General features: G+C 43.3%; 1 protein-coding gene across 12 annotated transcripts in view; it reads right to left on the reverse strand.

Moving 5' to 3' along the window:
- The window catches only part of gphnb (gephyrin b), an 87,157-nt gene that overhangs the window by 22,028 nt on the left and 41,763 nt on the right, over positions 1–23,366 (reverse strand). For 7 of the 12 annotated variants that reach the window (XM_034076331.1, XM_034076330.1, XM_034076328.1 and 4 more), the window contains exons 7-9: positions 18,264–18,536; positions 16,313–16,447; positions 1,136–1,177 (exon numbers count right to left, since the gene is read on the reverse strand). In XM_034076331.1, the coding sequence (XP_033932222.1) occupies positions 1,136–1,177; positions 16,313–16,447; positions 18,264–18,536 (450 nt within the window). The remainder of the gene's footprint in view (positions 1–1,135; positions 1,178–16,312; positions 16,448–18,263; positions 18,537–23,366) is intronic. The other 5 variants (XM_034076337.1, XM_034076336.1, XM_034076332.1 and 2 more) reach the window with 1 other exon arrangement.

Raw genomic sequence — 23,366 nt, forward strand, 5'->3', positions numbered from 1 at the left:
TTAAGCTTCCAAACGCTTTTCCAGATTTCATTACTTTGCCATTACAGGTAATCAATGGACGTCGATATCTCATTGGACAAGTGTCAGCTCTCTTCCACGCCCTCGCACTGAGGCCACGTCTTTATCACTTAAAGATCAGAGTCGCTGGGGCCTGGCCTGAGTAACAAGCACAGGAGAGCTGCAAAGGCTTACAGCGCATTCTGCGGGCCTTTTCTCCTCTACACGATGCTGTGTGTGTGTGTGTGTGTGTGTGTGTGTGTGTGTGTGTATGTGTGTGTGTGTGTGTGTGTGTGTAAACGAAGCCCTTTTCAAAGGAACTAAAATGTGTACACACACTTTGTTTGTGTAGGCAATATCACTTTCATTCAAATACATAATTCAAGCATCTTTCAACTTCAATTCTGAGGTTGAAACGCAGTTGAGAAATATGCCAAGTGATGGAGGCGTGTTTATTTTTAGAGGGTGTGTGAAACAAGGCGAGGGTTAGATACAGTACGAGTACCAGAGTGACGTATCACTACAAGACATAAATTAGAAGAAAAACATAACAAGACACCATCCACACGAAAACAGAGAGGAGGAACGGAAAGGATTGTGGGTAGTGTGTTGAAAAGAAATAACACAGAGACAGCAGGAGGGCAGCAGGCAAAACAGCACACATAAAGAAACTGAAACGCTGACATAAAATAATTATGTCAACAGATTTCACATAACAGTTGTGGGTTAGTTGAAAGCAATAATATTAAGTTTGAATAAAAAAATACTAGAACTAGAAATACTTCAACTTAATATTATTGCTTTTAACTAACCTAATACACTAAAGTGACATTTGGTGACATAATGCATTTAATTAAAGTCAACGTTTTTTTCAGTGCACACACACACACACACACACACACACACACACACACACACACACACACACACACACACACACACACACACACACACACACACACACACACACACACACACACACACACACACACACACACACGCACAAGGGGAAAGGACATGGAGTTTAGGGGGTGAAGCAATCATTCCAGGCAGGAAGTGAGGAGTGAGTTTGGCGAGGGAGGGAAACCGATGCCATGATGACGGCCGTAAGGATGCATTAGAACACATGCAGGAGTACCTCAGCAATGCTTAAGGTGGATGAACAGGAGGGGAGCCGCGCCTAGTGCCGCGAGAGAGAGAGAGAGAAAGAGAGAGAGAGAGAGAGAGAGAGGGGGGAGAAGAGAAGAGGGTTAACAGAGCCAAAGCCGGGCTGAGCAGGGGGACAGAGGCACACAGAGGCTGAGGCTGGAGCACACAGCGCCCTCTGTTTGTCAGGAGGACATCTGCTAACAGCGCTCTGTGTGACTGTCTCTGATAGGCCGAGGCAGCCAAGGGCATGACGGACAGGACAGACAGTCAGGACAGCAGGTAGGATATCGGGGTTCACTCCCCATCAGAAACAAAAGGAGAACAGGATTCACAGGAAACATCACATTTTGTAATTTCTTCAACTTCTCAATTGCAGCTTTAAGTGTGTCTGTTTTCTTTTTACGCGTTCTGATAACAAGAAATATGACAACGTCCTTATACTGTGACCTGAATGAGTGGATGGGACAGCACTATATTTTCCCATTCTTATGTTTGTACTGGTCCGAATCCATGATGTATGTAAGTGCTCCTTTTAGACATATTTATTATGTTAGTTGCTATCTTGGTGTGTGTTCAGTAAATCCATTTATTGTTTGCTACAAGTCCCAATTTGATGTGTTAATTAAGTATTTAAGTCATTTTTCTTCTTAAAGGTGGGGTAGGTAAGTTTGAGAAACCGGCTCGAGATCGCTAGAATTTGAAAATACACAACCGGAGAAAATCTGCCACTTCCTTACAGAGCCCCTCCTCCAACACACACGAACGCACACATGACCAATGAGGGCACGAGATAAGTTTGTGCCCCGATGGAAGGCTGACAGGCAGGTAGGCCATCCAATCCGTTCGGCTAAACGGATTGGTGGTACTTTTTACAGTATTACGGCTTCTACAGATGACATTTTTTTATGGATTTTTTGTCAAAGCACTTCAGATATTCATTGCTATCGGGATGTTAAGAGCATTCCATGGAATATAACAAAAAGTGTATCTCGAGCCGGTTTCTGAAACTTACCTACCCCACCTTTAAGTGGCAGCACATGACATTACTTAAAAAAAAACTGAATTCAACTGCAGTGTTACAGAGAACCAATGCAAAACCTCACAACAGCAGTAGCACGGTACAGCAAGTCAGCCCTGCATCAATGCAAGCGTCAATAATTGATTCAAATGTCTCCAACCTAACATCCCTTCATCCCCACCTTGTTGCACACATTGCACTAAAACTCCAGATATCACACAGGAAATAACATGAGCCGGGAAAATGCAATGTAATTTATTTGTAGCACCCTAAAGTATCACCTATTACTGCTCTACTGGGGTCAGCAATGATTGGAGCATTTTCATTCATGCTGTGGTAAGGCTTTTCAATAGCAATGTCTCCACCAGAAGGCAAATGAAGACTTTTATTGCCTCCACTAATAAGGTGGGAAAAAGTAAATGCCTCTTATAGCCTGTCTCTTCAGGCAGTTGCCCACAGATGTATATTGATTCTGATGGACATATAACCATTACATCAGATTTGTGGATCTAGATTTGTGTTGTTATCCCACCCAATGATGCAATTTCACCGATTAGATAGACATTGATTACGTCCAAAACAGTGGCTGTTAAGCATTTCATTCAGTAACTATTTTATCAAAACATCAAAAACACTTCGAAAATACATATTACTGGGAAATCAGTTTTTAAAAAAATCCCATCTATCCTGGAAAAATGATGACAGGCATGAAAGTCAAGCTCTCCATGAATCATTACTAAAGGCATTAGATGATTCCTGACATGTTCTGATGAAACAGTTACACTTTAGATTCGAAATATATCGCCTTTTTAAAGTGGAGCTCTCCAGAAGTTGAGCACCCCATCCGTCCTAATTGAAACCCTGGATCTCAGTAGCTGCCCTCATCAAACTCACTGCTCAGATAATGGACACTGGCAGGAAACCACGGGCGGTTCCAAATTGAAACTCAGGAGTGAACGGCACGAGGATCTCCTAAAAGCTGCAGCAGCACTGTAGCATTGTGTTACAAAGAAGCTCTGTTCACCAACACTGAACCAACACATTCCTTTGATTTTTGAGCATCTCAAATTATATATTGTTTACAGCCTTTTCCGTCAAGGCCTTGTGTGGTGCATTTCTTTTGTGCGTTATTACCTATACATCAGTAGAATAGTGTGATTCTGTTGGAATGAATGTGTATTACCTAAAAACTCAACTGAGTACTATGATGGACTTTTATCACTACTGATACAGTACTCTGTTGTTGTTGTTGTTGTTGTTGTTGTTGGTTTTTTAAGGACAATCACTTTCAACACGTGTTTTTCTGTCAGGAGTCAAATCTGCCTGCTAATTTATCTTTATCTTGATTCAGAATCCACTCATGGAAGCTGGTATGTTTTAGTGAACACGCAGGGTTTAGTTAGCTGGCAGGTTGCAGGCGAGTATATGCATTTAGCTACATCTAATTTGAATGTGACTTTAATTCTGACTGAATGATTCATGTATCATTTAAATGTGTATGAGAAACTTGCACAAACATATCCTGTAATGCTGGGGTTGTATTTCCACATCTCCTGTTCGCTACAAAGGAGGTGGTGGGTGCAAAGTTAGCATGACTCACAGTTACGGAAATAATAATGACAACATGACCTCAATTCTTTTTAAAATGGCACTGGCACATTGTATTCTGTCTTAACTAGTTACAGTTGAAATACACAATAACAAATGTAACACACTCAGTCATGAATATCTGTTATGAGATTACACATTCCTCACATCCAAACTGAATCACGCATTCAGCTTGATCAGCGCAAACATCTTTAAACGATATCCCACACGGGGGTTCTACTGTCTTTTGCTGTCAAATAAAATGTGTGCTGTCAGTGCTCTGAGCTGATTGAAAGTTTTGTGCTTACGTTTTCAAAACCGCAAGTTATTGCAAAGGAAAAACGTGCGCTCCAACGTCTCCCCTTAGGAGATAATTCACACAGAATGGAAAAGGCCAAACAACCGGCGGCGACTAATTCATTGTCCGGCCCTGATAATTCATCACTGGCCGTCTCTGTGTCTACAGGAATTAGAAATTAATGAGCTTTGGAGTGAGTTGCCAGCGCGGCAGCGAGTGAGAGCTAACACAGCTGATCTGACAGCCCTGTGTTGTGCTGCTCAACAGTTTTGTCTCATCAGCAGCCTCAGTGCAGCTGGTCAGACCGCCTCATCCATTCCTCTCATACTGCCTTTCATTCTCTGTCTGTGTCCCCCCCCCCGCTCTGCCTGTCTGACTGCTTCTGTCTCGCTGTTCAAAGCCCTCTTGTACTCTTTCCATTTTGTCCTCCATCGCCCTCAAGGCATACTCTCAGAGTCAGTGGGCGTGAGTCACTCGAGACAATACAAATATCCGATACAATGCATGCAAACCTAAGACTCGCAGATGCATGCTCATAAGGCATGTGTGTGGAAATGTGTCGAAACACGCTGGTGCTTAGATAGATAGATACATAAATAGGTATACTTAATTTATCCTAAGGAAATAGTTTTGCCACAGCAGCATTTTGCAGTCAATGTACAAGAATAACAAAATGTCTTAAAAATAGAATAAAATACAAATAAATCAAATAAACATTAACAATTAAAACATATTCTCAGTAGAAAATACATATATTTAGAAGAGTATCTAGACATATAATCAATTATACTCTCTAATATACAAATCTACCAAAGGGACAGAACCATATAAACATAGTTTATTTAATTTAATTGAATTTTTTTAAATCTGAGAATAACGCATTATCGTATCTTAAAAGCAAGTACACACATGACCAAGCACACAGGGCTCCGCTGAATCGTGCCTTTAACATCTTGACCCAAATGGTCTTTGGGTGCTGCGAGCCACACTATAGAGGGGGCTGGATGCGTGTACATTCATCGGAGACAAAGGAACACTTTCCTTCAGGCTGGAGCTACTTTCATCTGGTCTCCGTAACACTTTGTCATATTATACGACATCCTGCGTCCTATACGACCCGACACCCAGCCATACCTCAGCACCTGCCATCCAACAGGGCAGTTCTTCACGCCTACATTCACACCAAACTGCCTTTTCCATCCGGTTATTGAGAGCTGTGTTCTCTCTTGTTAACGGGGAGGGAGATATACCCTTCAGCCTGACACGCATGTTTATATTTCCCCCAAGGCCATGTAAAGATCGGGATAAGCAGATTTTCAAATCGTGGAAAAAGAGTTTGACTCAGGAAAAAAGCCCCTTACGAAGTCCTTGGAAAGCTTATTTCCCTCAAAAATACAAATCTGTCAGTACAATAGGAATCCTTTAACTGTGTCTCCGAAAAGTGTCAGCTTGTATTTTTCTAAAATACCTTATGAAGAAAGGAAAAGTAAGACATTTAAGGAATTTGCTTATTTGATTTCTGGCTGACAGTTAGATGACAAGATTGTTGTTGTTGTTCTGTTGATAAAATAGTTTTCAACAGGCAAGAGAGCGTTTCCATCTTAAATCTTCTCTTGAAAAGAAAGCATAAGCATAAATATTTCACAACATGTCTAACGGTTCCTTTGAGGAAATTCAATTTTCCGGCTCAGTTATAAACAAAAAGGACTTCAAAAGGAACTGTTTCGCATTATACCGAGTACAGTTTAGCACAAATCAATCTCAATCAATCTCATTTTGAATGTTGTTGTCCTGTCCTAAAATCATCTATATCTATTCGTTGGTGTCTGGAATAAACAAGTCTGCGGCGCAAACAAGAAGAAAAGGCATTCACCATCCCTGCCTGTATGTATTCCACACACTTAGGAAACCTTTGTGTTAAAAAGCATCGATGAAGCTGCACATTCATCGCTGTACATGACATTTAGCTATCAGTCGAGTCTCCACGGCTACATCAATATCCTGCTGCTTCTCCTTGTCAGCTGTTTAAAAGCCATCATGGATTTTGAAGGTGCTGCTTCCACACTTCTTCATCTATTGCCCTCATTTCCATTTACATCGGTGCTCGGGCTAAGCTGTCATGTTGGCGACTGGAGGGAAGCACACGGTAACTCCAGGGAAAAGGAATAACAGCGTATAGGCATCGGTGTCTAAGGGTTTCTGATTCCTATCTCGGGTGATTCTTTTTCTGCGAGGAGCTCTGGGTAAAAGCAGCAGTTCCATGAAGGGGATGAAATGTGGATGGAGCGGTTTCTGAAAGGTGACGCCTGACTGCGTTTGCTCATCGGTCTGTCTTTTTACGAATGTGTTATACCTCCTAACACTGCATTATCGCAGGCACACAAACCCCGTCACCCTTCCTCCTCCTCTTCCTCCCCCTGCAGGTAATTTAAGCTAGTCAACAGTCCCATTGCAACATTACTCCCCCTTCTCCCCCTTAAACTTATTCATGGCCTGACAGTGTATACCTCCTTCAGGCATCAGCACACACATGCAAAAATATGTATGCAAGAGCACAACTTATTTACAAAATCACACTGTTCACGTAATGCATCCACCTCCATTTCCTCTCCTCTAATACTAAACACAAAGTCCTTCACTTATTAAACACACACACACGCACACACACACACACACACACACACACACACACACACACACACACACACACACACACACACACACACACACACAACACACACACACACACACACACACACACACACACACACACACACACACACACACACACACACACACACACACACACACACACACACACACACACACACACACACACACACACACACACACACACACACACACACACACACACACACACACACAATCATTTCAAAACCTGTAAACATTCACTCTGATATGCAGGAGGAAAGACATTACTTACCATCTTCTGCCTGGAGTCGGAACAGAATGAGCTGAGCTCCCTGGTAAATGCACACAAAAACACACACACACACACACACACACACACACTTTTACACACTCACTAACTGGGAAAGGGTGAGCGAGGAGGGGGAGAGCTAGAGAGAAGAAGAGTGAAAGATAAGAAGGGAAAGGCTGGAGTGAGAAGGACGCAGAAGAGAGCGAAAGAGCAGTGAGGAAACGCAACAGCCAAAGAGACAATAAGGAGGAGGAGAGAGGAAGAGGAGGAGGAGGAAGAGGAGGAGGAGGTATATAGCTGCACATACAGTGCTGCGCTAAATCATACACGCATGACTGAGGTCTGTGCGCGCATGTCAGTGTGGCAATGTGTGTGTGTGTGTGTGTGTGTGTGTGTGTGTCCCATGCATGTGTCTGTTGAGGAGAGATGACGGATGTTTCTCGCCCCCTTAACCCTCGCTTTCTCTTTCTCACATCGTCCCCCCTCACTCGTCTCTCTTTCTGTTCTTTTCATACTGATCTGAGATGATGGAGTCCGGGGAGGGGGGGGGGTCGCTGATGTGAGGTGAGCTACTGGGTCCCTCTCGCTGATGGAAGACGGATACAGAGAGACAGACAGAGGGACAGGCGGTGCAGCAAGCATATAGCAAGCCAAGCACTTTTTCTGTTTGTTCTGTTCATTTTCAATGATATCCTTCTTCCCTTCCCCACCTCCCACTCTGTCCCTTTCTCTCTCTCTCTCTCCCTCCCTCCCTCCCTCCCTCCCACTCTCTGTTCTCTTCTCTCTCCCCCTTCGCCTTTCTTTCTCACTCACTCCATCATAAATCCTCCGCACTTCCAGCAGGCCAGGATACGAGGAGTCACTTTTATGAGCCTTACTGCACTGGAGGAGGACAATAACACATATCTAGCAGTACTGACGCTTTCCCAGGGACACACACTCATACACACTCACGGCAGCAGACACACACGCGGTCAATACTGTCAGGTCGAAACCAAACTTGAATAATTTCAACACAAAGGCATATAACAAGTCCTATCTTCCGTTTCCACTCGGGGAATAAACCTGTAAGGGATGACGACAGAGGCTGTAAAACAACTGCATCACTGCGCCCGTCCTCATCTGAACAGAAGCATACTATCACACACACTCCCTCACTGCAATTCAAGCATACAAATACAGTATAGTGCCAAGGAAATAAAGAAAACATGGCAAAAGGAAAAACAGATCGTTTTTAATTCTTATTCCCTGTTGTTATTCTCTTCCCTGCGGCATCCAGAGCACTTTTGGAGGAAACCTTGGAGGAAGAACCATCTTCAAAGTCAAAGTGGCCTCCAGAACAGCTTCTGTGCTCCTTGACACAGATTCCACAAGTCTGCTCACAGATAGACAGAGATCATACTTTTGGAGAAGTATTGAAGATACATCTCTAGTACAAAAAGCACAAGGCCCGTACCGTCCTTTACTGCCTTAGCTTTGAATGATGTGCATCTGCAAGTTATCTTTTTTTATGTTAAACGTGCAGATGATTTGAATAAAACAGTTCCTTCATGCTACAAGTACAAGATAATACATGGTTGGACAGTAGCCTCTTTGGAGCCTAAGCTTCCAACGCTTCTGCCCATTCACTTTGAATGGGGTGACGTCACTTTTAGCCGAACTGCATTTTGGGAAGCGACGTGGAGAGTTGCTGGCGTGGCTGGCGTTGCTGGCGTTGCTCGCTTCAAAAGTTGAGCAATGTTCAACTTTTGGCGCCTCAGCAGAAGCGACAGCCAATGAAATCCCGTTTATGCAAATCTGCCAGTACAAGCGCTAGCCAATCAAACCGCGTGTATGCTGGGAGAGACTACGCAGGTCATTACCTCATATTCCAAAAAATGGAGGGAAAATTCATTATAGCGGTAGTGAATCACCCGGTGCTGAATGATCAGTCTCTGTTCATCTACCGGGATACAAACCGGAGGAGCGAGGCATGGAGGGAGGTGGCAGAGACAGTGGATGAAACTGGTAGGTTTTCGCCTGTTTGGGGATTTTATATCCAGTTTACTTCGTTTTAACATTGCTATTGCTTCGTATGTCGGGGGCGGGAGATTCATGTGATTGGTTGTTGGTCGCGTTGCTCGCAAATAATCCCCAAGCTTCAGACACGCCCATCTCCAAGCGTCAACGCACGCTGCTGTGTGGACGCTCCGTTAGAGGCAAAAAAGGTGGGAAATTATTATGAAATTATTAAGAAACCGTTACGTGATCCATCCTGGGTGGAAACGTCTGCATTCATTATTTGACTCCACTCATTTATACAAAAAAATGAAACATTGAATCTATAAGGGAAACTTCTGCAGCAATGGAGAGTCAGGACTCGGAGAGACACGGGACGAGCAGGAGTTCTGATGTCAAACACGGATCTTTAATACAAGTATCGGCCGGAGAAATTCACATCACAAGTCACACAGTCAAAGGTTCTGACTGCACGGGTGGGTTGCCATGTCAAATGTGATCAGCCTCGCATCTTGGTAGACCCTTTAACTAGTTTACAGAGAGTCAACCCACATATTGGGGGAAGGTACGTGAACACCTGGGAACAATGGAGATGTCTCTGACATCCGTGGTGCTTAGAAGCCCGCGTTCTCACAGTCGTAAAACCCCCCCTGTGCCCGCCAGGTCAGGCCATAAAACCTGGTAGTATCAACATACGACTCCATTATCACATTCCTTACGGGAGATTAGAAGCAGGGATGGTCGTAAATGTCAACACACAGAATAGGTTAAATATTTAGAAGTAAAGACAGAATTATTCCTTAACAGAATCACCGCTTCACAATCAGATACCACCCATCTGAACGCAATTATAGTTTGCTCAAATGTGAAATGCCAAATGTAGGAGCCATAAGTTAAAATGTATAGTTTGATATATTTGAATATTATAATCCTTTGTTGTGTTAGTGCTATCATATCATTTATTTGAACCAGCCGTGTGAAATCGACGGCATAGACGACCGCAGCTGTTTGTGATTACGAGACGTTATAGCCGACGGCAGCTGCTGGTGATTGTGTGTGTGTGTGTGTGTGTGTGAGAAGGAGAAAGAAGCACAGAGCAACATAGTTTTTGACCTGAGATAATATGTGTTTGTATTTGATACCTTTTTGTTTAAGTAAAGAGTCAAACAAACTATCCTGAGACGTATCTTGTCCGAGTCAAACTTATTTGCTATCTGTAAATCGAATTTTGGATTTCTGGAACTACACCAAAGAAAGGAGAACAAGGTACATATAAAGCATCCAAACGCAAAAATGTGCCAGACTTGAGAAGAGTGAATTCCTATATTACTCCATCAACAATACACACTATCACTGTATATTATTGACACACACTTTCTACTTTAGATCTCTGACAGTTATGGAAGTACAGACTCATGTCTCCTGAAGAGCAGCTGGCTGTAGATCATTGATCCGTCACACCACAGACGGCTGATTTGACATTGGAGCGGTGCTTACATGTGCAGCTCAGGCATAAATCATTCATCTCCCTCTGTGGGATCACTTCACCCTTTCAATGATCCTCTGTCACTACTCATTTACAAGTGATGGTTCTGTGATCTGCGTACAGATCAGGCTGGGCCCCAACAGCATGTGCCATTCACACACCGTGACTATCACGTTTCATATGAGTGCTGTGAAAATCTTGCAAAGGAGAGAAATCGCTCTGAAAGCCAAGCATGTACTTGTGACTGTGACCACGGTGAATCTACAAACTAACAAACTGTGATTGTTTCCATAATCTAGTTTAGTGTAGTAGTGCTGTAATGATTTGTCAAACAAGCAATTAGTTAAGAATTAGGCTTGTTTAGTATTGTTATAGTCATATATTAAGTTCAACGCCAAATATCTGCTAGTTGCAAATACCCAAATGTAAGAATTTGCTGCTTTCTCCTCAGTCCTTGTGTTCATTTTTGCTTTACAATTTTCTTAAAATATAAAGACTAGGAAATGGATTTATTGAAAAAATACCTGGCAGTTAAAGGTGGGGTAGGTAAGTTTGAGAAACCGGCTCGAGATACACTTTTTGTTATATTGCATGGAATGCTCTTAACATCCCGATAGCAATGAATATCTGAAGTGCTTTGACAAAAAATCCATAAAACATGTCATCTGTGGAAGCTGTAGTGCTGTAAAAAGCACGACCAATCATCTGAGCCGGCCCGGCTAAAGTAACTGGATGGCCTACCTGCCTGTCAGCCTTCCATCTGTGCACAAACTTATCTCGTGCCCTCATTGGTCATGTGCGCGTTTGTGTGTGTTGGAGGAGGGGCTCTGTGAGGAAGTGGCAGATTTTTCCGGGTTGTTACTTTTAAATTCTAGCGCACTCGAGCTGGTTTCTCCAAAATTACCTACCCACCTTTAACTTGAAAAATGTTGCCAATCTTTTTAAGACGGTTCTTTCTTGTGTTTTCTCTCACTGAAAAACACTACAATTAGTAGCAAATAGTAATATAATATTTAAACGGACTATTCTATTCAGCAAACAAACCCGTAACTGCTTGTATTTTCCAGCTTGCCAGCTTTCACACATGTGATGATGACATGTTGTTGTTTTGGCTTGTGGCAGTGACCAGAATGGCAATACGTCCACGGTGAAGGTCATGGAAGTGGCTTGTGCCGAGTTGCACTACTGCACTGTGACTCATTTCCCACATTTCAGTGAAGAAGGATAGGTTGATTTCCATAAGCCTTGGCCTTGGCTCCAAAGCCATACATCAAGCTATTAATCAAAGGAAAAGCTACAGCACCAAAGCAGAGAGAGGCAGTGTCCTCTAGGAGCACAGCCAGCACCTGAAAGAGTTTGTGCAAAGGCATCATGGGAGAGTGAGAGCAATGAATACTTTAATCAAAATAAACGTCAATATCGGTCAAGTTGATGGGATGTTTGCAACAGTATACAACACGCAGAGCATAAATACTGGTGGCGCCTGCAGAGGCATCAAGGTGAAAGCTCTGATGGAAAGGGGCGAGTAGATGAAAAGAGCAGCAGGCCAAATAGGCATTCATTATTATAGATCTGATATGCACGCAGAGAATTAGGTAACACTTCATTTGCATGGTCCCATATTGACTTATTATCAACAGACAGGAAAAAGCAATTCAATAAGTGAAACTGCGTAAGAATATCATTTTCTTCCATGGCAATAATATCGTAATGTCTGAATATTTACATGAAGAATAGTCTTGAAAAAAGGAGCAATCAGTCAAACTGTCACCATACTGTAGTCTTCATGATGAGTATTGGTCATTTGTACTACTCCATTGTATTAATTGAGGAAACGTTGGCTGCTCCAAGAAGAATATCGACCAGAACAAATAGTACAAATCTTAAAGAGATTGCTAAAAGAACTTTCCTTTAAGTACATTGCAACTTTGAAAATTAAAACAGAAATGAGCTGCAAGAAATCCCTGTTGCTGTTGCAGCAAACTGCATAGGATAATGCAACGGTTCATGATGCGTTTGGCTTGTGAGACCTTCACATAAACCTGTATTTCTTTAAAGTGCAAGTAGCTTTAAGATTGTAAGATAAGCATACATCCTTTAATATACAGAACACGCAACTAAGGCAGGAGTGTGTTAGTGGTTGTGTCTCAGCAGATGAATTCACATACCAATTCTAACCATCTCTAGCTATAAAAGGAACAGGACACACACACACACACACACACACACACACACACACACACACACACACACACACACACACACACACACACACACACACACACACACACACACACACACACACACACACACACACACACACACACACACACACACACACACACACACACACACACACACACACACACACACACACACACACACACACACACACACACAAAACCATCCTCTGAGTCAAAGCCCCATCTTGCATATGCTTCATTAATCCAAACACACCATTACATAACTGTACTAAATGCTCACAAGAGTGGAAGGGTACAACTACCATCCCTGTGTCTTATGCCTGTGTGTGTGTGTGTGTGTGTGTGTGTGTGTGTGTGTGTGACAGTGTGACAGAGAAAGACAATCTGGTTACATGAATGTTTGTAGAGCTGTTCAGATTGTAATCCTTTTGTATCCGCTTGCATTTGTGGGCTGTGTGTGTGTGTGTGTGTGTGTGTGTGTGTGTGTGTGTGTGTTTGTGCACCACATCTCAGAGTGTGACCCTTTCTCTTTCGCCCTTAAGGTTGACGTTGTGTGTCCACATGTACTCTTTGTGTGTGTTTGTGTTGTGTGTTTTCCCACACAGATAGGCTTGGATCAGTTGTGTGTGTGTGCTCCTCAGTGCTGTACAGGCATCAGCTCCTTTGACACATTCACACAATATTTCTGCTTTTGCACACAAATGAAAAGCCTCTGTGCATATATAATTGTGTCGTGTGCCAAATGTACACACACAGAGTCCTGTTTCTTCACAAATGCTACCTGAGTTAAATTGCAGATACACAACCTGTGTATTTACGCTTGCATTTATCCGACGTTTCCTTGCTTCATGGAAACGGAAACCGCCGCAGCTCCGGCGGTGGCGAGATTAAGACCTCCTCCATTCATACCTTCTACTCTCAAAGCCACACAGCGCTGCCAACAAGACCCAGCAAAGAAAGTAACACAGCACAGTGGCACATGGAATGCATCAGTGAACAGAGCCATTCTGGCACTGGCTCCAGGGACATTGTGTACATACTGTCAACAGCCGCTTGCAACGTGGGAATTTCAAAGAACATATGGCTGCTTGTCGCTGGGAAACAGCCTGTGAGAGCATCCAAACAAGCTCAAAACTAAACCCAGGAAAGCCATTAGCTGCCTGTTAGCAACCAAAAAAGACACATGTGCAGACACGCATGTCACACACAAATGCTGACTGATGTGGGTGGCTTCTGATCGTGACAGGGTAGCGATGCTTTCGAAAAGGTTCATTAACGAAGAGACAGCTGTGAGTGTGTTGGGGCAAGGTAATGCGGGTGGACTTCCTGCCTGCATCGGTGGAGCTAGTAGCTGCTGCATTGTCACATCAGCAGCAGAGATAAAGCTCCCCACTGTCCAATTATTTACAGACCAACACTATGGAGCTCTGCTGAGGTCAGATACACAGGAGAGCAGTGGCATAGGGCAGGGTCAACAACGTGGGCCAGGTAACTGAGGAAAGCGAGGAGTGGAACCAAGACCTAGCACCGAATTAAATAAACCCGTGGATAAGATATAAAGTAGTAATGTATAACAGTGTAACTCTGTTGTGCAAGGACTTTTAATGACACACCAGCGGGTTCAAGTCCTACAGAAACCCTTTCTCTACTCTCTGTGCCGTCTCATTACTTACTGTTCAGCTCTCCACACCTTGCCTGATTGTTTTTACATACGACTGAACTCCATATCCACATTTCAACATCTACATTTCCAACACACTTTGTGAGAATAAGTTCCTGGGGGTTAAACCGCCCCTCAAGCGCTGACCTCTCATCGCTCTTCACACCCCAAACAGAAAGAGCGATGTCCTCTAACTACTTCCTCTGTCATGTGACCCTGCTTTGCACCCGCCCTCCCTCCTCCACTAACATCCCATCCCTGTTCCCATGGCAACCCCCTCATCTGTTCCCATAGCACCTGCCTGCTGTACGGGAGACACATGGAGACGTGACATTGACAGAGGAGGTGTGAGAGAGAGAGAGAGAGGTTTTTAAAAACCTGCAGGAGAGAGCTGTGAACTCATAGCAGGATACTTGGACATGTTACATTACAATGTGTCGCTTTCTTCATTGAGAGTTGTGTCACTAAAACAAAAAACAAGTTAGCAATCCTCATACGGAGCAAGTGGCACCAAGAGCCCCAAACTACCCTGAGAGCTATCCACATGGGGGTAGAAAATGAGCGCTAGGAGTGTCAACAATTTTTTTTTACTGGCCACATGTTGAAGTATGCCACGAGTAAGAGGACAGACAAAGCAGACTGAGGGTCTATAGTTACACAAAACTGTGTAATAAACCTGGGGGATAATTATGTAAGCATCGCATCCAAGCATGAGAACCACAACCTGCTGTCTCCATCAACACACACACACACACTCACACAAACACACAACAGGGGGTTTACATGTAAAACACATCGACACAGACACAAAACACACATTTTGAAAGAAAGTGGAAAGAAACACTGCTGTGCACGTGCGTGTTTGAGACTTTTTGATGTGTACAGGTACTGCAGGAATGAATTAAACGAACTAATATGAAGTCGTAAACAAATAAAAAACACATTTTAACCGAGCAAAATGCGGTAGAAACAAAAGGTAAGAGGACAAAGAAAAGTTCCTCCCGAAATAACTGAAATAAAATAATGAGTCAAAATCAGAATCTTCATCTTTTAGGTGTAACAGAGATTCCACAATAAACTATACATATTTGTACACAAAATAGTAAACAGCATAGCTACAATAACCAGGGTCTGTGGAGGAAAAGGCAGTTGAGCTGTGGGAGACAAACAGTAGGGCTGAGCAGACAGGAACATAGTCTCAGAAGGCTGTGTGTGTGTGTGTGTGTGTGTGTGTGTGTGTGTGTGTGTGTGTGTGAGAGAGCACATGAAGTATGCGTTTGAGGTGTGTGTTCCTCACAAAAACCTGTTAAAGTTCTAGAGTCAGGATGAGCACTTTTTTGTCCCTTTTCAAAGAGCTGGTTTCAATGAGGATTTAGATTTACGTATTTCAATTAGGATCAGATCAACGGTTAGTTTGAGGTTTAAATCTGAAAAGTACAACACAAAAACACGCATAGGTAGTTTAAATGGCAGTACATCTAACTGAATTTTACGCAGCAAAGTTCATTCTTCTCACAACCCAGCAGATTTATTTCAATCAAGTTTGGTACCACTATTTCAGAGTCATTAAAACGGTGTGTTCAGGATGGAGTTCATCAGGGGAATAAATAGGGCTGCCACATCTTAGCTGATTAGTTTCCTGATTGGTTGTTAAAGTCGACTTCGATTTATTTTGTCAATTCGTTTTAATGTTGGACGACTTATTTCCCCCAAAATATGAGCACATGTCTAGTTAAAGAACAAGATTTAAAGTGGCGTTCATGCATGATTCTTTGAAGAAACTCAGTTCTACAGTCAACGAATCGATTATTAATCAAATTCGATTAAGCGTAAGTGGAATTTCTGCGGTCGAGGACAGCCCTAGAAGTGAATATTGTCAACGTAAAGTCCTCACAAGGATACAAGTTCATCCATGATACATTTATGTTTGTCTACATGTGTGTGTGAGTGTGTTTTTACTGTATGCGTACTCACTTTGGGTGTGGGGCAGGAAGCGGTCGAGAGGCGGGACGTGGCCTGGGCGCGGGGCGACTCCGAGGGCGTGGTGCTGAGCGACGCCGTATCCCTGGGCAACACCTGCACACCCCGCGAGATAATGGAGTCTGGGATCTGAGGTCACACACACATGCATATGAACACCATAAACACACAGCTGCACACACACACACTGATATTCAAGATCCATTTACACATAAATATATATATTATTTTCAAGACGCTACAAACTATAAACAGACACAAAAACCAGCCGAGAGGACACATATTAAACACGTCTAATGTGTAGATGAAAGACAAATGACTTAATAAATGTGACATGATGATGACATATGATGAGATATCGGGGGGCGGAGTCTTACCAACATCCTTCTGTGACTGGACAATGAAGTGGCATGTTACCGTGACAACAGAGCAGGGTCCGGGCTGCAGACAGGGCAGGTAGGATAGGATGATGGGTATGAAGAGATACCTGATGTTACATGTGACTGCACAGAGTAGACACACGTGATAAACACACACACACACACACACACACACACACACACACACACACACACACACACACACACACACACACACACACACACACACACACACACACACACACACACACACACACACACACACACACACACACACACACACACACACACACACACACACACACACACACACACACACACACACACACACACACACACACACACACACACACACACACACACACACACACACACACAGATGTATGATGAGACAGACGTCGTGATATATGAAATACAGAGATACATGACAAACTAATGTTAGGAACATATTGACTGTTTTTCAACTCAACCATGTTCATGCTTCTTGTACGTTTGATCTTAATAGCTGTCGGCTGTTAATGACGGGGTTTCATAGAAAATGGAAGTTGTATTAATAATTTGACTGCTCCCCTAAACTGGTACACTCCTTAATGAAAACGTCACAGCCCATATTTTAAACTTAATTATCAAGGATTCACATTTACACTTTGTTGGCCATTTATAGCAAATTCCTGGTGGTATATTTTTAAATGTTTGACTTAAGAAGTTGATGAAAATGAGTTTCGATCTCTTGACGCTCGACTATTTTAGTGAAGAGGCGCAGGAGCAGATTCAGTCTCTTAACTTTTTTTTATTTGAGAAATTATAAATGTTGATTAAAGAGATGAATCATAGATTTTAAAGGTGTGAAGGACAAACTTAAGGCCTGCAGATAGAAGCAGCAGACACATTTTAATAAGAGTTGAAAAACAGTAAATCTATCATCTAAAGAGGTGTGATCTGTAGCATCTTTCCACATCAATGTCATGTTCAGAGTTATCGTAAACATTTTGACATAACAGCTTTTTAAGTAGCCGGGCCCAGCATCCATTATGTATATATGCTTGAAAATACTTTGAAAATAAATACTAAAGGAATAAATGAAAAACACACACATCACCCTTATCTAAATGTTATGTTATCATCAACACATATCTGAACTACCGAAAACTAATCTCACGCATAACAAGTTAACAGATCTTTGCTATCCCTTTAAGACCACAATTGTTGCCTTTCAAAGATTCTGGTACTCCTGACTTCAGTATTTCACTGCAATAACAACCATCTGTTGTTTTCCTCTTTCCTTTGGCTCCTCTATCGTCTGCCATAGAGACACAAAACACCTTTTTCTTGCCTGGTTTTGTAAAGTAGCTTTCTTGTCAAATCCAAACTGTATATATAAGCTGTTCTGTACACACTAAAAGTGTTTTGGTAGTGACTTATTGTAGTTCAAATGCTACACACAGCACCTTCAACACATGCTTGTATGAATGACATGTGTGAATAGATGATGATGAAGCAGATGGAGTCAGGTGAACATTGAAACAGTAACTCCTCCCCTCCCTTCTCCTCTCCTCCGCTGGTACCTTGGCGGCGATCGATGCGGCGGTGATTGCCGAGGAGGAGCTGTCCTCGGTGGACGCCACACCGCTGTCCTTCTTCTCCTCATCCTCTTCCTCGCACTGCACGCCTTTGTCCTCCGTCTGGCAGCAGGGCGAACTGTTGGGTGGCGGCGAGAGGGGTGGAGGGGGCGATGGCAGGTCCTCCAGCTCGTCCGCCGCCTCCTTAACCTTCACCACTGCGTCCCGCAGGAGGTCGATGGCGTGCGGCAGCGCCGGCAGGATGAACTGGAAGCATTCCTGGAAGAGTAAAACAAGTTTACAGTTTTCTTAAGTAGAAATAATGGAAGTCTCAGACAACAGCAGGCAGAAAGATGGTGTTATTTTCTTTATATGAACAGTATATGGTGGTTACATTAAGCACAATGTATATTTTATAAAACATTGTTGTTTTCTCTCTGAAAATTCAAATCTACTTCAAGCTACTGTCAACGAAACTCAAAACCTCTCACAACTCTTCTCCAGTACATTAGAGAAGAGAATCAGTGTGATGTGTTTTCCTGTTGATGAAGTTACAGAGTGTCACAATAGAGGACACTTTATGACCTGAGAGCTGCACAAAAACATCTTAAAAGCAAAGTAGAACTGAAGAATTAGAAATAATGAGAGTACAAACCTATTTAGGGTTCTAGAGACAATAGTACGAGCCTCAAATGACATTACTCAAATGAATTAGTGAGAAGTTACCAAGGCAACAAGTTAAGTGTTGAGTTTACATCGACCGGGATCAGAATCCACAGCAAACAAACAAAAGGCAAATATATGACGAAGTATGCTAAAGTACAGGGGAACTTAGAAATGAAGGTCTGTCTCTTATAAGCCTGACTCAAACTAAAGGCTGGCCAATCTGCAGTTAAGTCATTTGAGATTTGTACACTTCCGAAACCAGGAATACGGTCATCTGTTCAGTACGTAACAGATATAGTGTGTGACTATGTGTCTATGTGTGTGACCCGGCCTAGAGGCGGAGGAGTCAGAAGCAGAGATTTGCTCCCCTCCTCTGCAGGTCACAGCGCCTCCTTCTGGCCACATGTATACTAGCCTGTGCTCCCCCCCTCCTGTGTCCCCTCTCCGGTGTCTCTCTGTGTGTCAGTGTGCCTGTGGGCTCCTCGGCTATGCTAAATGCTCCATTCTCCTCACTCCCAAGACAAGAGCTGAAATTATTTATCTTCCTGTGTATTTTAAGCATTGAGAAGATACATTATTAATGGCCCCCACACTTTACAGTATCCACGCTGGCTGCGAACGGGCTTTCGGAGCAACCTCTCCACTTCACATCCCATTTCACGCACGTGCATATCACAGGCTTGATTAAATATGACCATGTTAACCTTGATTTGACTGAATATTAAATCCCATATATCAACACTAGGATGCATGCATGACTGGAGAAGCATGCCTTGCCACTGTGCATGGGAAAATGAGGATTTCTCAGAGATGAAAATGGTACTCTCAGTGGTTGACCACGAGCCAGGCAGGCCTGCTGTGTAGCCGCGAGCTAACCTTTCCCCCCCGAACCCCCGCATACACTCTCACACACACAGATCCCAATCCACACGGCAGACTTTTCATGCTTCTTCTTGTTGTCTTTGAAGCACACATCTGAGCATTTTTGGATAAGAAGGCTGGGCTGAAATGGGGAAAGATTGGGTAAAAGAAGGAGTGAGGATGGTGTCAAGAGCCTGGAGACATTCCTCCTTTCCCGGTTTGTGCTTTCATTGCGTGCCGGGAATTTTCTTCTTATTTTTTTCAAGGTACGTCAGGTTGATTTTTGTTCCTCTGCTCTTATTCTGTTTTGTCCTGGAGGAGAGTAACTGTCAAGAACACTAAAGAGCAGATTCCCTGGATACACTGCCAGCGGATGAGAAACACAAACCAGAGAGAAGGATGGAGAGAGGGGGGTGGGGGAGGAGATGACGAGAGGATGAGAGACGGAGAGAGAAAGAGTGAAAGACAGAGGGAAAGAGAGAGGAAGATTCAGTAAGAGAGCGAAAAAAGACGGTAAGATGTCCATAAAAAGTGAAGAATAAAAAGAAAAAGAACAGGAGGAAATAAAAGATAAGAGTGAGAAAAGACATCTTCGACTCTTCTCCAGTTCAACAGGGGGACATGCGGGACACTCTTGGATTCATACACCATTAAAATAGCAAGAAGCAAAGAAAAAGGAAGTGCAAAAGTCAAAGTCGTGGAGCCCTTACTGTACATCTGGGACCCTCAATGTGGAGAACGGGAAAACAAATCTGAAGTATTTGTTTTAATTGATATCAAACGTGAAAGTGAGCATTTGTGGAGACTGCACCAAGATGCACTCCCCCTACCTGGGAGAGGAATAAGTCAATACCAAAAGATATACACTGCTTTATTAAGTATATAAGCATGCTTAAGCTTTAAGCCTCGGAGGATCCGCTTGCTGGGTGTAATTGACGCACACAAGTTTGCTGCCGAATAAAGGTCAGAAACAAAGTTTCCAGTTTGAAACATTTATTTCCATTTGACTGGTTTCCATTTGACTTGCTTCTTTCCATATCCACCGCACGATATTACCGTTTACACAATACCTTTGCTTTGCTTGTAATCCCGTGTTTGTGTGTGTGTGTTCTCCGTGTGTGCTCCATGTGTGTTCCGTGTGTGCTCCGTGTGTGTGTGCTCCGTGTGTGTGTTCTCCGTGTGTGCGCTGTGTGTGCTCCGTGTGTGTGTGTTCTCCGTGTGTGTTCCGTGTGTGTGTGTTCTCCGTGTGTTTGTGTGCTCCGTGTGTGTGTGTGTGTGTGTGTGTGTTCTCCGTGTGTGCTCCGTGGGTGGTCAAACACTGTATGGGCCTTCCGGCGGAACCTCTCCCCAACACACATATGTTCCTACCTTTATACCCACAGTTAATCGGCTCCTACACACCAGCCCCTAATTGATAGTACAGGTATCAATTGAAAACAATTAAGGAGCCAAATGTGAAAATCATTTTTCAATACATAGCAATGCACATCCTACACTTCCTGTACTAAACATAGTTTAGTAATAGGTCGCACAATAATGTTGGTCTTGGTCTGTAGCTTTCCAGAGCGCACCAGTCCTCCTTTGTCAGGAAAAACCTCCAATACTTTGCCAAGAGGCCAGGAACCGCGGGAGCTGAGGAATCCATGACTACTACAATATCACCAGCGACTATATTCCTTCGCACCCAACGCTTCCAAAACAGATCAGAAATGTACTGAACTTGTCTCCAGCGACGTTTCACATACATGTCAGATGGTTCAAACAATCCAGGAGGCAGAGCTGGTGTCCCTTTCAAAAGAAGAAGATGATTTGGTGTTAGAGGCTCCAAATCATTTGGAGCGTCAGACAGCTTGGTGATTGGCCGATCGTTAAGAATGGCTTCAATTTCACACATGACTGTATGGAGTCCATCATCATTCAACATCTGTTGCTGCACAACTGAACTGAGGACGCGCTTTACCATGCGTATCAAGCGCTCCCAAACTCCACTATGATGAGATCCTGCTGGTGGATTAAAACTGCATTCAACTGAAATTAGAGCTCCTTGAATCTTCTCATTACTCAATGCAGCGAGGGCCTCTCGTAGTTCTCTTTCTGCTCCAATGAAGTTGGTTCCATTGTCTGACCTCATATGAACAACTTTACCTCTTCTACTGATGTTATTAAAGGTGGGGTAGGTACATTTGAGAAACCGGCTCGAGATCGCTAGAATTTGAAAATACACAATCGGAGAAAATCTGCCACTTCCTTACAGAGCCCCTCCTCCAACACACACGAACGCGCACATGACCAATGAGGGCACGAGATAAGTTTGTGCCCCGATGGAAGGCTGACAGGCAGGTAGGCCATCCAATCAACCGATTGGTTGTACTTTTTACAGCACCACGGCTTCTACAGATGACATTTTTTTATGGATTTTTTGTCAAAGCACTTCAGATATTCATTGCTATCGGGATGTTAAGAGCATTCCATGGAATATAACAAAAAGTGTATCTCGAGCCGGTTTCTCAAACTTACCTACCCCACCTTTAATAACATGTCTCAAAACTTAATAAAAGTTCTAGACAAAATCATTTAGCACCCATTCAAAAGTCTTCTGAATCCTGTATTCATGACACCCTTCAATTCCAAATCAAGCCAGTTCAATATCCAGACCACAGCATGTGAGCATCCTCATCCTCACCCCATCTGTTAATATAAACTGATATCTCATCACAATATGGACACAATGCCACACATATGTTAAATGCCAAAAGACTACAAGTCTGTAATTGAACTCAACACTATCATGACAACAAATGATATAAAGTTAAAGTTAGTGCAGTGCGAATGTGTCCAAAGAGACGTAACATGAAGCCATACGAAGCCCAGCGGACCCTCTGACACGCAGTGAGGCCGGCTGGCTCAGCTGGACTTCACCGTTAGCTTTATGACAGGAGATCATCGTAATAAAAGCCTGCGATGGGAGGCTTGTGCCGTTAACTTTAACTGGGGGTTGATGAGGGAGACACTAATATGGCAGCAGATGGGGGAGAGGTGGCGTAATTGATTAAAAGAAATACTAAAATCGATCACGAGAAGCGAGCGCATAACGAGACAGAGACAGATGTGTAGGTCAGCGCGGCAGAGCGGGAGACAGATGGAGGGGACACGGAGACAGCAGTGGGTGGACACACACACACACACGAAAACAAACCCACCCATGCACTCTGCATCTATAGCTGTGTACAGAAATACATTACAGAGATGTACACATGTACCACGAAACAACAAAGGCAAAGAGCACACACACAGATCTATGCTGCTTGTGCATACATTGATTTATCACACACGGAGTCACACACCTTCAAATCCATACACACATTCTGTACACACACACACACGCTGCTTACACATACCAACACCTATAATGACTGCATGTGGATTTAGTTACAGCCGAACGCAAAGTTCACCTTTGCACAAGGAGTCATGTTATTGTCAGAGTGCTAAGCAACGACGGTTGCTATGCATCCCTCAATGTTTTACTTCATTTACCTTTAACGAGAGGACAACCAAAATGTAGCAGTTTAACTGAGTATACTT

Source organism: Pseudochaenichthys georgianus, chromosome 24, assembly GCF_902827115.2.
Source record: "Pseudochaenichthys georgianus chromosome 24, fPseGeo1.2, whole genome shotgun sequence".
NCBI lineage: Eukaryota > Metazoa > Chordata > Actinopteri > Perciformes > Channichthyidae > Pseudochaenichthys > Pseudochaenichthys georgianus.